The 16,264-nt window shown below is 44.8% G+C and overlaps 1 protein-coding gene across 1 annotated transcript in view; it reads right to left on the bottom strand.

Annotated features, from left to right (window-relative positions):
- WDR88 (WD repeat domain 88) overlaps window positions 1-16,264 on the bottom strand; it is a 50,086-nt gene that overhangs the window by 17,855 nt on the left and 15,967 nt on the right. The window contains exons 3-6 of the mRNA XM_004015620.6: window positions 15,900-15,988; window positions 14,557-14,620; window positions 9,844-9,982; window positions 6,774-6,903 (exon numbers count right to left, since the gene is read on the bottom strand). Of these exons, the coding sequence (XP_004015669.4) occupies window positions 6,774-6,903; window positions 9,844-9,982; window positions 14,557-14,620; window positions 15,900-15,988 (422 nt within the window). The remainder of the gene's footprint in view (window positions 1-6,773; window positions 6,904-9,843; window positions 9,983-14,556; window positions 14,621-15,899; window positions 15,989-16,264) is intronic.

Genomic DNA, 16,264 nt, shown 5'->3' with positions numbered 1-16,264 from the left:
CCATCCCAGCATTTACTGGAGGTAAATAGCCAGCCCTCCTCTGAATCCAAAATTTGTCACTGACTCTACTCCAGGATGGGACTCTCATTTCAGATAAGTTCCGTGTATCATAAAAGACCATTTTATTTAGTACAAAAGTTTGGGGAAAGTGTTTGTGTTGCCCTTGCAGTTCTGGACAAGACGGAGTCAATACACTGCTCCCTATTCCTCCTGTTAAGCACAGCTACGAACCTTGGCCACAGAACTGGAAAAGGTCAGTTTTCATTCCAATCCCAAAGAAAGGCAATGCCAAAGAATGCTCAAACTACTGCACAATTGCACTCATCTCACACGCTAGTAAAGTAATGCTCAAAATTCTCCAAGCAAGGCTTCAGCAATACATGTACCGTGAACTTCCAGATTTTCAAGCTGGTTTTAGAAAACGCAGAGGAACCAGAGATCAAATTGCCAACATCTGCTGGATCATGGAAAAAGCAAGAGAGTTCCAGAAAAACATCTATTTCTGCTTTATTGACTATGCCAAAGCCTTTGACTGTGTGGATCACAATACACTGTGGAAAATCTGAAAGAGATGGGAATATGAGACCACCTGACCTGCCTCTTGAGAAATCTGTATGCAGGTCAGGAAGCAACAGTTAGAACTGGACATGGAACAACAGACTGGTTCCAAATAGGAAAAGGAGTATGTCAAGGCTGTATACTGTCACCCTGCTTATTTAAATTATATGCAGAGTACATCATGAGAAATGCTGGGCTGGAAGAAGCACTAGCTGGAATCAAGATTGCCAGGAGAAATATCAGTAACCTCAGATATGCAGATGACACCACCCTTATGGCAGAAAGTGAAGAGGAACTAAAGAGCCTCTTGATGAAAGTGAAAGTGGAGAGTGAAAAAGTTGGCTTAAAGCTCAACATTCAGAAAATGAAGATCATGGCATCTGGTCCCATCACTTCATGGGAAATAGATGGGGAAACAGTGGAAACAGTGTCAGACTTTAGTTTTTTGGGCTCCAAAATCACTGCAGATGGTGACTGCAGCCATGAAATTAAAAGACGCTTACTCCTTGGAAGAAAAGTTATGACCAACCTAGATAGCATATTGAAAAGCAGAGACATTACTTTGCCAACAAAGGTCCATCTAGTCAAGGCTATGGTTTTTCTAGTGGTCATGTATGGATGTGAGAGTTGGACTGTGAAGAAAGCTGAGTGCTGAAGAATTGATGCTTTTGAACTGTGGTGTTGGAGAAGACTCTTGAGAGTCCCTTGGACTGCAAGGAGATCCAACCAACCCATTCTGAAGGAGGAGATCAGCCCTGGGATTTCTTTGGAAGGAATGATGCTAAAGCTGAAACTCCAGTACTTTGGCCACCTCATGCAAAGAGTTGACTCATTGGAAAAGACCCTGATGCTGGGAGGGATTGGGGGCAGGAGGAAAAGGGGACGACAGAGGATGAAATGGCTGGATGGCATCACTGACTCGATGGACGTGAGTCTGAGTGAACTTCAGGAGTTGGTAATGGACAGGGAGGCCTGGCGTGCTGCGATTCATGGGGTCGCAAAGAGTCGGACACGACTGAGCGACTGAACTGAACTGAACTGAAGAAACTTGGGCATTTATAGAGCAAATATAAAACTGTGAACAGTGGAGAAGAAAAGGCAGACTAGCTAAGAATCTTGGGACCCAAGGATGGCATGCTGTTGAGTACCTACAATTTTCTTTTTGCTTCTTATATCCTGAACTGAGTACTGGGGAAGCTGCAACCTCCAAAACAATGGGGACTGGATAAAAGGCTCCCAAGAAAAGCCTGTTCTTCCTAGCCAAAGAGATAGCCTAGTAACCTTTAGACAATAGCCTAGTAACCTTTAGACCTCTAGAAAACCTTTGGACAATACCTGCCTTACTCCAACCAAAAATCTTAGGGAAAACTGCAATCCCATCCCCAGCACTGTCAGCAAAGGCTGAGAGGGTGTCTAGACTGCCACTCTTGCCAGGTTCTAATGAAGTAGCCTGCTAAAACAGAAGATTTAAACAACATTAAGAGTCTCATAATACCCAAAATGTCTGAGATGAAACTGAAATTCACTCATCATACTAAGTAAGAGCCAGGAAAATCTCAACATGAATGAGAGAGTCAACAGATGTCAATACCTAGATAATACAGACATTAGAATTATCTGACAAAGATTTTTAAGCAGCCATCATAAAAATGCTCTAGGGCTTTCCCAGTGGCTCAGGGGTAAAGAATCTGCCTGCAGAACAGGAAGCACGAGAGACAGGTTCAATCCCTGGGTCAGGAAGATCCCTTGGAGAAGGAAATGGCAACCCACCCCAGTATTCTTGCCTGGAGAATCCCCATGGACAGAGGAGCCTACATAGGATCACAAAGAGTCAGACACAACTGAAGTGACCTAGCATGCATGCATAAAAATGCTCTAATGGACAATTATAATTGTGTTTAAAATAACCAAAAAGATTGGAAGCTTTGCAAATAGAAGATATAAAGCATGACCAAATGGAAATTTTAAAACTGAAAAATACAATAACAACCACCAAAAAGTAAAATTCTATAGAAATGACATAGGAAATAATCAGTAAATATGAAGACAGACACTATAAATTAACCAATTCGAAAACAGACTGAAAAAAAAAAAGAGAGAGAGAGAGCCTTAGGAACCTACGAGAATATAATGAAATATCTAACATTTGGGGCATCAGCATCTCAGAAGAAAAGGAGAAATAAGATAGAGCTGAAGAAATAATCAAAGAAATTATGTCTGGAATTTTACCAAATTTGGCAAAGAACAGATTCAAAAAGCTGAGTGAATCCCAAGTGGGATAAACTCAAAGAAATCTATAGTCAGACACAATATAATTCTACTTTTGCAAAGTAGGGACAGAAAAAAAATCTTGAAAGCAGTAAAAGAGAAATGACCCCTTACTTATAGGGAAAGAACAACTTGAATGATAGTGGATTCCCCATCAGAAACCATGGACGCCAGAAAAAAAGCGACATGATAGCATTCAGATGAGGAAAGAAAACAACTGTCAATCCAGATTTCTATATCCATCAAAAATATCCTGCAGGAATGATGGGAGGATCAAGACGTTTTCAGATGAAGGAAAATTTAAGAGAATTTGTTTTCCTCAGAACTACCCTACAAAGTCGCTCAGTTGTGTCCGACTTTTTGCTACCCCATGGACTGTAGCCCACCAGGCTCCTCCATCCATGGGATTCTCCAGGCAAGAGCATTGGAGTGGGTTGCCATTTCCTTCTCCAGGGGATCTTCCCAACCCAGGGATCGAACCCAGGTCTCCCGCATTGTAGGCAGACGCTTTACCATCTGCTGCTGCTGCTAAGTCACTTCAGTCGTGTCGAACTCTGTGTGACTCCAGAGATGGCAGCCTACCAGCCTCTTCTGTCCCTTGGATTCTTGAGGCAAGAACACCAGAGTGGGTTGCCATTTCCTTCTCCAATACATGAGAGTGAAAAGTGAAAGTGAAGTTGCTCAGTCGTGTCCGACTTTGCGATCCCATGGCCTGCAGCCCACCAGGCTCCTCCACCCATGGGATTTTCCAAGCAAGAATACTGGAGTGGGGTGCCATTGCCTTCTCCATTACCATCTGAGCCACCAGGGAAATCCAAACTACCCTATAGGAATGGCTAAAGGGAATTTTTCTAAATAGAAAATGGTGAAAGAGGAAAACTTGGAACATCAGAAGACAGAACATGGTCAGCAAAAACATGGGTAAGTACAATAGATCTTCCTTCTCCTCCTGAATTTTCTAAACTAGGTTTGACAACATTAAAAAATTATAACTAAGTACCTATGTTCCTTGCAAGCTTCAGAATCAGTTAAGAGTATGGAGTTTCAAAATTATCTAGCAAGAACAGCTATATGATTTTGCAAGGCCCACTGCAAAATTACAATGCAAGTTCCAAGTTTTTCAAAAAGCTATATACAGTATCATGACATGATCCAGAAATTTGTTTCCTAGGTATATAGCCAAAAGAATTAAAAGCAGGTACTTGAACAGATATTTGTACACCAATATTGACTGCAGCATTATTTTCAATGGCTAAAAGACAGAAGCAACTCAAGGACTCTCTAACAGATAAACGAAACATGGTATATACATGCAGTGGACTATTGTTCAGTCATTAAAAGGAATGAAACTCTAACAGATGCTTTAACATGTATTAGATAAACCTTAAAAACATTATGCTAAATGAAACAACCAGACACAAAAGGGAAAATAATGTATGATTCTATTCATATGAAATATCTAGAATAAGCAAATTCATAGAGGCAGAAAATAGAGGTTACTTTCTCGCTGTTGTTCAGTCACTAAATTACGTCCAGTTCTTTTTGACCCTATGAACTGCAGCATGCCAGGCTCCTCTGTCCTCCACTATCTCCTGGAGTTTCCTCACATTCACGTCCATGAGCCAGTGATGTTATCTAACCATCTCATCCTCTGTTGCCACCTTCTCCTCCTGTCGTCAGTCTTTCCCAGCATCAGAGTCTTTTCCAATGAGCCAGCTCTTCGCATCAGGTGGCCAGAGTATTGGAGCTTCAGCTTCCACACCAGCCCTTCCAAGGAATACTCAGGGTTGATTTCCTCTAGGACTGGCTGGTTTGATCTCCTTGTAGTCTTGGGGACTCTCAAGAGTCTTCTCCAACATCACGGTTCAAAAGCATCAGTTCTTCAGCACTCAGCCTTCTTTATGGTTCAACTCTCACACCCGTACATGACTACTGGAAAAACCATAGCATTGACTATATGGCTCTTTGTCAACAAAGTGATATCTCTACTTTTTAATATGCTGTCTAGGTTACTAGGGACTAGGATTGAGGGGAGTGGGGAATTATTATTCAATGGGTACTGAGTTTCTGTTTGGGTAATAGAAGAGTTTTGGAAATAGTGGTGATGGGCGTACAATATTATAAATGAAATTAATGCCAATAAAATGACTTTGAAAATTTTGTACATATAAGACAATTAAAAAAAATAATAATATCCCTCAAACCACTGAATTATGTACATGAAATGGTGAACTGTAGGATGCGTGTGAATTATATCTCAGTAAAACTGTTAAGAGGGAAAGGCAGCCAACAGGCAGGAAGGAAGGAGGAAAAGTGACGGCTTCTCAGGAAACAGTGGTTATGAGACAGCTAAGAGAGAATTTTTCACTCTGTATTCTTTTGTACCTTCAAAATTTTGTACTGTGCTGCATGTTTTACATTTTCAAAAAGCAAATTACATATTTTTGAAATAAAAGCATTTGAGGTCCCTTGTTCAAGAATGAAGAATTTGGGGACTTCCCTGGTGGTCCAGTGGCTAAGACTCCAAGTTTTCAATGCAGGGGGTCTGGGTTCCCTCCCTGGTCAGGGAACTGGATCCCATTTGCCACAAATAAGAGTTCCCATGCCACAACTAAGACCTGGTGCAGTCAAATAAATAGGTAAAAATATTTTTAAAAGTGAAGAACTTCAAGATGTTGACAACAGAGCAGTCAACCAAGTATGAGCCCTCCTGTGTGTGGGACCCTGCGTAACTTCAGAATTTCATGCCAGGAAGCCAGCCCTGTCCTGCAGCACTGAGAATCTTTGTCTCTGTATTTTCCTGCTAAAAAATACATTTCCAGAAAATTTACAAATGTGGTTCAATCAAATACACCAGTAGACAGTTTCCTTCTTTCCCTTTCCACCGTCCAGAGTTCCAGCTCACAGCTGCCTCACCCTCTTCACTGCCACCGCCGAGCAGCTCTAACGAGCAGAACAGGCATCCACAGCCCCTGCTGACCCCAGCATCCACAGAAGCCAGTCTCAGTAACAGAGCTGGGGCTGAGTGGCCGCCATGCATTCTACGCTAAGGACTTCCGTCTGTTGTCTCCTTCACACCCCACCGGGGCTCAGTTTGCAGGTGAGGAAACTAAGGTCAAAGGTCACTCAGGATGGGACCCTGCACACTCTTAAGCCCTGGCCAGACACCCACGGGAAAGCCTGGCGCAGGCCAGCAGGGCTCATAATTGAGCCAAGTGGGCAGGATGACACATCCCGAGGCCATGAGTCCGGGTCCCGTTAGGGAGGGCTGCCCACACAGCTGGTGCTGGTGGCCACAGATGGAGTGAGCAGACCTTCTCGTTTTGCAGGAGATGCTGGAAACCCACATGTGGGGAGGCAGGGGGCACTCAGCACCATGTTTTCCAGTGTTGGCTCACACTGCAACAAATGCATCTGAGGCCCATCCCAGCCCACAGGCCACAACTACAGTAAGTCCCCTACGGAGGATTAATTTCTGTTCTGAGAGTGTGTTCATAAGTGCAATTTGTTTCTAAGCCCAACAAAGCTGGCCTAGGTACCCAGCTAACCCAATCAGCTATATAGTACTGCCTTACAATACTTTTCACACAAATTATATGTACAGGAAAAACAAGCACCAAAAATAAGACAGTTCCTATTACAGAACCTTGAAAAGAACAGTAGCACAGTGCAACAGCTGGCGTACAGGGGCTGGCTCAGACGTTCACGTCTTTGAAAGCTCGCAACTTGAAGGTTCCGATGTAGAGGACTTACTGGAGTGGTTTCCCCTTGCTCGCCTGTGCCCTTCCCATTCTCCATCTCCAGCCTCCTCGCAGCACCACAGCGGACCACAGCTGGAGACGCCCCGCGTCCACGCCAGCTGGGGAGCTGAAGGTGCACAGGCTGAACCCAGGAGGGTGTGAACCCCGCCCACCTCCCTGTCGCAGCATGCTGCCCGGCCTCCTCACTTGGTGATGGTGAGCAGCGTGGTCTGTGACGTCACGTCCCAGATCTTGATGCTCCTGTCAAACGAGACGGAAGCCACCCTCTGGCTGTCGGGGTCAAAGCAGCAGGCGGTGAGCGACATCATGTGATGATCTGAGGCACAGGGAAAGTGACTTGATACTGGGCCACACGCTCCTGGGACACTGAGGTTGCTCCCCCAGACAGCGACAGTATAACAGAAACACAATTCTGGTTTGCACAAGGGAGGGACTCTTCACTTGCATAAGCATTTCCTGAATGCCTGCTGTATACCAGGCCTCGAGCCAGGAGCCCTGCCCTCTTCCCCCTCAGAGGTCACAGGCAGACACCTCTGAGCAGGCAACAACCTGCAGCCAATGTCACAGCTCCAAACCAACGGAAGGAAACCTGGCCCAGCCCTGAGAGATCGCTAAAAGCTATGGAGGGAAACAGGAAAGGAAGAGTGCTCTAGGCAGAAGGAACAGGGTGTGCCAAGGCTCGACATGACACAGCGTGAAGGAGCATGGTGAGCAGACAGGGCTTAGAGTGTGAGGAGAGAGACTACGGGAAGACACATCAAGGGAAAAATGCAAGCTGTGTGGCAGACACACATCATGGCTCCATGGTGATAAAAATAAACATTAAATGTATGTGGGAAGTAGTACTGTGTGTGTGTGTGTTTGCACACACACACACTCACGGGAAGACCCCCCAGCAATGTACTGTTAATGATAGGTACCTAAATAGATGAACCTATTTGCAAGGCAGGAACAGACACAGACGTAGAGAATGGACTGTGGACACAGTGGGGCAGGGGAGGGTGGAATGAACTGGGAGAGTAGCTCTTACACAGATACACTACCATGTGTAAAATAGTTAATGGGAAGCTGCTGTGTAGCACAGGGGGCTCTGCTCAGCGCTGTGCCGCTGCTGCTGCCAAGTCGCTTCAGTCGTGTCCGACTCTGTGCGACCCCATAGACGGCAGCCCACCAGGCTCCCCCGTCCCTGGGACTCTCCAGGCAAGAACGCTGGAGTGGGTTGCCATTTCCTTCTCCAATGCAGGAAAGTGAAAGTGAAGTCACTCAGTCATGTCTGACTCCTAGCGACCCCATAGACGGCAGCCCACCAGGCTCCCACGTCCCTGGGACTCTCCAGGCAAGAGGACTGGAGTGGGGTGCCATCGCCTTCTCCACTCAAGTGCTCTGTGATGACCTAAAAGGGTGAGATGGGGGTGGGAGGGAGGCTCAAGAGGGAGTGGATATATGTAAACATACAGCTGATTCACTTTGTTGTAGAGCTGAAACTAACACAGCATTGAAAAGCAGTTATACTCCAGTTTAAAAAAAAAATACTATCTCACAGTACAATTTTAAAAACACTTTTTCCATTGAACTTAAGGGATATAAAAATTCAAATCAGAAGAAATAGTGTAGAAGACTAGAAGAAATAAATTATAAACAAAGTTCTTTAAATTAAAAATAATCATAATAATAGGTCCCTCCAGGCTTCCCTTGTAGCTCAGTCAGTAAAGAATCTGCCTGCAATGCAGGAAACCTGGGTTCAATTCCTGGGTAGGGAAGATTCCCTGGAGAAGGAAATGGCAACCCACTCCAGTATTCTTGCCTAGAGAATCCCATGGACATAGGAGCCTGGCAGGCTACAGTCCATGGGGTCACAAGAGTCGGACACAACTTAGCATCTAAACCACCACCACCACTGGGGAGAAGACAGGCCGGCACAGCAGTCGTGTCTGACTCTGTGACGCTATGGACTATCGCCACCAGACTCCTCTGTCCATGGGGATTTTCCAGGCAAGAATTTCTGGAGTGGGTTGCTATTTCTTCCTCCAGGGGATCTTCCTGACCAGGGATCAAACTCATGTCTCCTGCATTTGAAAACAGATTTTTTTTTTTTTTTTTACCACTTTAGCCACTGGGGAAGCCCACTGCTTACACACTTTCAATTTTTTTTCCAATGATTATGTATGCTTTTATTTTTTCTTCTGAGTTAACTGTTAACTCACATGCAGTTCTAAGGACTCCTTCAGAGAGACCCTGTATGCCTGTCACTCAGTTCCCCCAATGGTAACCTCTTACACAATGATTGCACAGGATCACAACCAGGAAATTGACATTTGATCACTGTTTTTTTCAAGAGTTGCCATTCTAGTCTTTTTAATTATCTGAATTTGTTTTTTTATATGTGATAATTGATAGTAATAAAATTGCTAATCATCACTATTATAAAACACTAGAATAAATATGTGTGTTATTAATTATCAAGGATTATTATTTTTATGGGCTTCCCTGGTGACTCAGCAGTAAAGAATGAGGAATGTGGGAAAATATACATAAAATGTTAAGAAGCCTGGAAAGAAAGAAAGTGAAGTTGCTCAGTAGTGTCCAACTCTTTGTGACTTTATGGACTGTAGCCTACTGGGCTCCTCCATCCATGGGATTTTTCAGGCAAGAATACTGGAGTGGGTTGCCATGTCCTTCTCCAGGAGATCTTTCTAACCCAGGGATCGAACCTGGGTCTCCTACATTGCAGGCAGACTACCATCTGAGCCACCAGGCAAGTCAAGACGCTTGGGTCTTCATTCAATAAACGATGGGCTTTAAATGTCCATGTGAAGCTGGAGCAGAACAATGTTTCGTTATTTACAAGCAGGAGACTGAGTGAAAAAGCCTTAACCAGTCTTGATTTTAATTGCCCATGTGTTTATCCATCAGGGCTTTCCTGATAGCTTAGTTGGTAAAGAATCCACCTGCACTGCGGGAGACCTAGGTGCAATCCCTGGGTTGGGAAGATCCCTGGAGAAGGAAAGGCTACCCACACCAGTATTCTGGCCTGGAGAACTTGGGTTCTACCCACTCCAGTATTCTAGCCTGGGTCACAAAGAGTTGGACATAACTGAGAGACTTTCACTTCACTTTTATCCATCAATGTCCCATCTTTGATGACATCGTTCACAGCATTGTTGATTTACCAAATAAAACAATAAAGTCACTGTCATTCAAGTGACAAGTTGCTGTTATCATAATAGAACAGAGCAGGGAGCCCACGCAAACTCACCTTTGATGCAGGACACAGTGGTGGAGTCTTTCGCATCTATTATAAAGATTCCATTATCCACATCCAAGCCCAGGACCACGTATTTACCATCAGGGGAGAACTTAGCGGAGACTATGAAGGTTTCATGACTGAGCTTCCACTGAAATAGGGCAACAATCAAAAGGTTTCTCTCTAGCCCAGCGTTCCAGCAGGACTTTCTGAAATATTCTATCTATGCACTGTTCAATATGCCAGCCACTGGCCACGTGTGGCCACTGAGTTCTTGTAATAGACTAGTGTGAACAAGGAACTGAATGTTTATTTAGTTTTCATGAATTAATTTTTAATTAATACATGTAATTAATGTGTGTCCAGGAGAGATGAACAAGGATAGGGGGCACCTAGCAGAACTGGCAGCAAGGTTCTAGTAATGGCCAACTTGACTCTTGTTCAGTTTGCTAAACAAGTCTGCCTGGAGGACAAGGCTCTACAGTCCCAGCCCCTCAGGACAGAGAGCTACTCATTCTCTCTGTATGTTTTAAATTATGGAAAGGAAAGGAAAGGAAAATCTCTCTGTATGTTATAAATTATGGTATTGCTGTTGTGAAGCTTTTAAAATATGCTCCCCAATTCGTTGACAGTCCTCTCTCCACAGAAGTGAATGTTACTTAGTCATGTCTGACTCTTTGCGACCCCATGGACTGCAGCCCAGCCGGCTACTCTGTCCATGGAATTCTCCAGGCAAGAATAGTAGAGTGGGTGGCCATTACCTTATCCAAAGAAATCTTCCCATTCCAGCAATCAAACCTGGGACTCTGGGAATGTAGGCAGATTCTTTACCATCTGAGCCACCAGGGAAGCCCAAGGTGGAGTCTAATTACTCACCCCGAGGGTGTGAGCTCAACTCAGTGAGTTGCTTCTTTGGATACAATATAGCAAAAGTGATAGTCTCTGACTCAGTTCAGTTCAGTGGCACACTCTTTGCGACCCCATGAATCGCAGCACACCAGGCCTCCCTGTCCACCACCGACTCCCGGAGTCCATCCAAACTCATGTCCATTGAGTGGGTGATGCCATCCAGTCATCTCATCCTCTATCATGCCCTTCTCCTCCTGCCCCCAATCCCTCCCAGCATCAGGGTCTTTTCCAAAGAGTCAACTCTTAGCATCAGGTGGCCAAAGTATTGGGAATTTCAGCTTCAGCATCAGTCCTTCCAATGAACACCCAGGACTGATCTCCTTTAGGATGGACTGGTTGGATCTTCTTGCAGTCCAAGGGACTGTCATATCAGAAACCAGGGCTTTCTCCAAAGAAAACATATAGATGATCAACAGGCACATGCAAAAATGTTCAACATCTCTAATCACTGCTGCTGCTGCTGCTGCTGCTGCTGCTGCTACAGCCCACCAGGCTCCGCTGTCCCTGGGATTCTCCAGGCAAGAACACTGGGTTGCCATTTCCTTCTCCAGTGCATGAAAGTGAAAAGTGAAAGTGAGGTTGCTCAGTCGTGTCCAACTGAGAAATGCAAATCAAAACTACAATAAGCTATCACCTCACACCATTCAGAATGGTCATCATCAAAAAGTCTACAAATAATAAATGCTAGAGAGGGTATGGAGAAAAGGGACCCCTCCTACATTGTGGGTGGGAATATAATTTGGTGCAGCCACTACAGAGAACAGTATGAAGGTTCCTTAAAAAACTAAAACTAGAGCTACCCTATAATCCAGCAATCCCACTCCTGGGTGGAATTTCATCTGCAAAAGATGAAAATTCTAATTCAAAACGATGTATGTGGGACTCCCCTGGTGGTCCAGTGGTTAAGAATCCACCTTCCAATGCAAGGGATGTGGGTTTGATCCCTGGTCGAGGAACTAAGACCCCACGTGCCACAGAGCAACTAAGCCTGCACACCACAGGTACCAAGCCCACACATTCTGGAGACTGTGCACCACAACGAAAGATCCTGCATGACACAACAAAGACTCTGTATGCAGCAACTAAGACCCAACACACCAAACAGACAGACAACAAAAAGATCCATGCACCCCCATGATCACAGCAGAACTGTCCGCAATAGCCGTGACATGAACGCAACTAAAGGCTCACTGATAGATGAAGAGATTAAAAAAGAGATATGGTATGTATGTAAAATGGAACACTGCTCAGCCATAAAAAAGAATGAATTATTGCCAGTTGCAGCAACATGGAGGACCTAGAGATTATTAATACCATACTAAGTGAAATAAGTCAGAGCAAGACAAATACCATATGATATCACTTATTGTGGAATCTTAACAAAATGATACAAAAGAACTCATTTACAAAACAGAAATAGACTCACAGACATAGAAAACAAGCTTATCTTTACCAAAGGGGAAAGTGGGGGTGGGATAATATCCTATACTGGAAAAGAATCTGAAAAAGAATATACGTGTTTATATTCATAAATATACACACTTATAATGTACACATATATACACACACACGCACACAAATACACGTCTGAATCACTTTGCCATATGCCTGAAACCCTGTAAACCAGCTATAACCACAAAAATTTTCTTAAAAAAGAAGGAAACCAGGGTTTCCTCCTGCCATCTCTTGAATCGTTTGCTCTGAGGGAGTAAACCGCCATGTCCTGAGGACACTCAAGCAACCCTGTGGAGGGACTTGGGTGCAGAGGAACCGAGGGCTCCTGCAAACAGCCATCTTGGAAGGAGACCCTCAGCCTCAGTGAGCCTTCAAAAGACTATAGCCCCAGATGACACCCTAACCATGACCTCACCAGAAACCTAAGTCAGAACCACTGGCTAACCTGCTCCAAAAGTTCTGTCACGAAATTCTGCAAGGACTTCATGGTGCTCCAGGGGTTGAAAATCTACCTTCTAGTGCAGGGAACACAGGTTCAGTCCCTGGATTGGGAAGACCCCCATGCTGAGGGGCAACTAAGCCCAAGCACCACAACTACTGAGCCTGTGCTCTGGAGCCTGTGTTCTGCAACAAGAGAAGCCGCCACGATGAGAAGCCCACACACCACAACCAAGAGCAGCCCCGCTCGCTGCAACGAGAGAAAGCTCATGTGCAGCAAGGAAGACCCAGTGCAGCCAAAATGTGTTAATTGTTTTAGAAAAAAGAAACTCTGCATGGCAATAAATGCTTGTTGTTTGAAAATAAGTTCTGGAATAGTTTGTCAAGCAGCAGTGGATCACTAACTCAGCCCTATAGATGGCAAGTGGCATGGACATCCTGTGCAACAAAAATAATAAAAGCACTAAACAAGTTTACCGAAGAGAAGGTAAGGGACTTCTCAGGTGGTCCAGTGGCTAAGACTTCTCACTCTCAATGCAGGCAGCCTGGGTTTGATCCCTGGTCAGGGAACTAGAGGCCGCATGCCACAACTAAAGATTCCACATGCTGCAGCTAAGACCTGGGGCAGCCAAATAAATAAACATTTAAAAAATAAAAATAAAAACATCCCGAGGAGAGTTTTTTAAAAAGAAGAGAAGGAGAAAGAGGCTAGAGACAAGAGCAGGATGTTTCTGTTAAATGAAATAAGCATTTGGGAAAATGCTAAAAGTCAGGAGTAATCAATGATCGTATTTAATGACAGTGTTGTCAGCAGAACACGTCATGTTGTCATGCTTGCCTGTGTTCATATGTAACATGTGTACAGGAAAAGAGACACCAAGATGTTAACTGTAACACTATTTTTTTTACACTTGGTTTCTCTTTCTAAGAATGTTTCACAACGAAAATAAATTGATCTTTGCACTAAAAAGAAAGTTTTTTGTTTTTGTTTTTAAGGAGAGAACAGAGGAGAAAGGGAAAAAGGGAGAAGAGAGGTGACAAGAAGCTGCCTGGAGTGGGGGGAGGGCAGTGGGGATGGGGCAGGACACCCTGCGGAGCGCCTGAGCAGACTCAAGGCTGCCTGGACACCAGGCAGGAGACAGGGGGATCCTGTACCCACTGGATGGATGGATGGATGGTGGCCCCTTCTTAGATGGAGAACAGACTAGGAACCAGTGGCCTTGTCCTTTGTCCACGTGGCCTTCATCCCATGGCCTCAGCTCTACTTCCGGCCCCCATCAAAAGCCAACATCCCACAAGGGAGGGTCTCTTTTCCCACACAGTTCTCTCAGTCTTTAATGCCACCCTCCCTACCCTCTGCCCCACCTCTACTTCTTCCCTTATACCCATCCTCCCAATCCCTGAAGCAGAGCCCTCCTCTGCCCGCTTCAGATAGCTTCCCTTCCCTGAAGCCCACCATCCATCACGTTGGGTCCCTAAGAAAATTTTCCTTTCCTGGAAGATTGGCTACTCTTCCCAATCCATGACCAGCTCAAGGCCACCTAAGGCCCAGCAAAGAACCTGTGTTGTAGGCAGGGAAGGAGAGGGTGAGATGAACTGAGAGAGCAGAATCAACATATATATATATATATATACACACACACTACCATCTGTAAAACAAAAGCTGTCAGGAAACAGCTGTATAGCACAGAAATCTCAGCTCGGTGCTCTGTGATCACCTAAAGGAGTATGATGTGATGGGCAGGGGCAGTGGGAGGAAGGCTCAAGAGCAAGAGGATATATGTTTACACAGAGCTGATTCACATCACTGTACAGCAGAAACTAACACAATATTGTAAAGCAATTATACTCCAATTAAAAAATTTTAAAAAACCCAGAAGACCCTGGTGCTGTGACGTCTCCACCAGGGCAGAGCATACATACCAGCAGCTTGCCTGTTTCAAGGTCCCAAGCCCTCACTGTTTTGTCATAAGATGCTGCAATGATTCTGGAAAGAAAATGACCAGAGTCTTAACAACCCAGACTATTACGCCTGCGGTTTCTAAGAAAGATCAAATATTTAACAGAAAGTTTCTACAGTTTAGGACCAAGATTGCAAAAAAAAAAAAAAAACACAAAAAACCTTGAATCTTTCTAAAGATATTTCATGAGGCCCCTGGAGAACTGGGGGTTCTCAGTGAAAACAGAGAGATCCTAACACAGAAGGCACCGTGACACCATTCTCTTCCTTAATCCTTTAATTGGCCACCCAAATATGTCCTTTTCTATCTAGGGCATTAAAGGTATCATTTCTTCTGTTCTGTAATTGACTTCTTTTAGAAGGATAGCTACAACTCACAAGGATCAATCATTTCTTCCACTGATTTCACATCTTTTTTTTTTTTTTTAAACAGGAAAAGACTGTCATAGCTCATTTCATCCTGAATGTTTTCTTGTACATTTACACTATTAGGCTGGCTAAAGAGTTCATACAGATTTTCCCATAAGATGTTATGGAAAAGCCCTAATGAATTTTTTGGCCAACCCAGTAATATAAGTGTACCCTTGTCTTCTTATATGGCATGTTTCAGTGACAACGTGTCCTCTACGTGAGAGAGATTCCCATGAAGCTTACCCTGGAGTAGGAAATGAAAACCCACTCCAATATCCTTGCCTGGAAAAAGAGGAGCCTGGCTGGCTACAGTCCATGGGGGTCTCAAAGAGTCAGACACGGCTGAGAGAATGAGCATGTACATGAAGCTTACATTCCCCCACGCGTTTTCACTAGTAGAGTAATTTTGTAGCTGCTGCTCAGGGTAAAAGCAAATCCATTTGAAAACAAATCCCCTTTTAAAGGCTCATCTCACATCTATGTGAAGCGTGAATGCAAATGCACCCCAGGGTGGCTTCCCAAACTGACTCTCCCCAGGTGACAGCTCAGGCTTTCTTCCTGGGCCCCGGTTTCCTCCTGTGACATGAGGGCCTGCCCTGAATCGCTAGTGAGCCTTGCAGCTGCCCCGGCCCACAGGCGTGACTGCGGGAAAGAAACTCCATGAAGAACATTCAGACTGGCTTCAGTCACAGTACATTTCGTCTTTTTGGCACTTTAAATTTTCAGTCACCACATCTACTTGGTTCTCACAGCAAAAGATGGAAACCATGAGACCAATATATGCGAGTGTAAGATCAGGTGTTTGCTGAAAAGACAGTGAAGGGCCCCTGGCATGCTGTGTGTGGGCCTGCCCTTCCCTCTCACCTTCCTGACCAGTCAAATGAGGGCAAGTCACCTTCTGCTGTCAGCCGTGATGCTGCATTCTAAAACAGGACCTTCAGGCATCGGCTCAAAATCCCGAACAATGGATCCATCCATAGCATCCTGGACCAGCAGGAGAGAGCGGGAGAGGGTCAGAGGTCACTAGAGTGTCAGCCGAAGCAGTGAGCCGAGTTCAGCATCAACCCTAAGCTTGTCTGAGTACCCACGGTCCTATGACTCTTCCCCCAGCTCAGAAGGGTGAAAAGACTTCCCCACCACTCCCAGAGCAAGAAGGCCACCGTCACCATCCCCAGGAAACTCCCCCTCCATCCCACAGTGGCCCATGGGAACGGGCCACTCTGAAGGCAAAGCTGCAAACAGGTAATATTCTCGTTCTCT

Source organism: Ovis aries, chromosome 14 (genome assembly GCF_016772045.2).
Source record: "Ovis aries strain OAR_USU_Benz2616 breed Rambouillet chromosome 14, ARS-UI_Ramb_v3.0, whole genome shotgun sequence".
NCBI lineage: Eukaryota > Metazoa > Chordata > Mammalia > Artiodactyla > Bovidae > Ovis > Ovis aries.
This window is presented reverse-complemented; position numbering and strand designations above follow the sequence as displayed.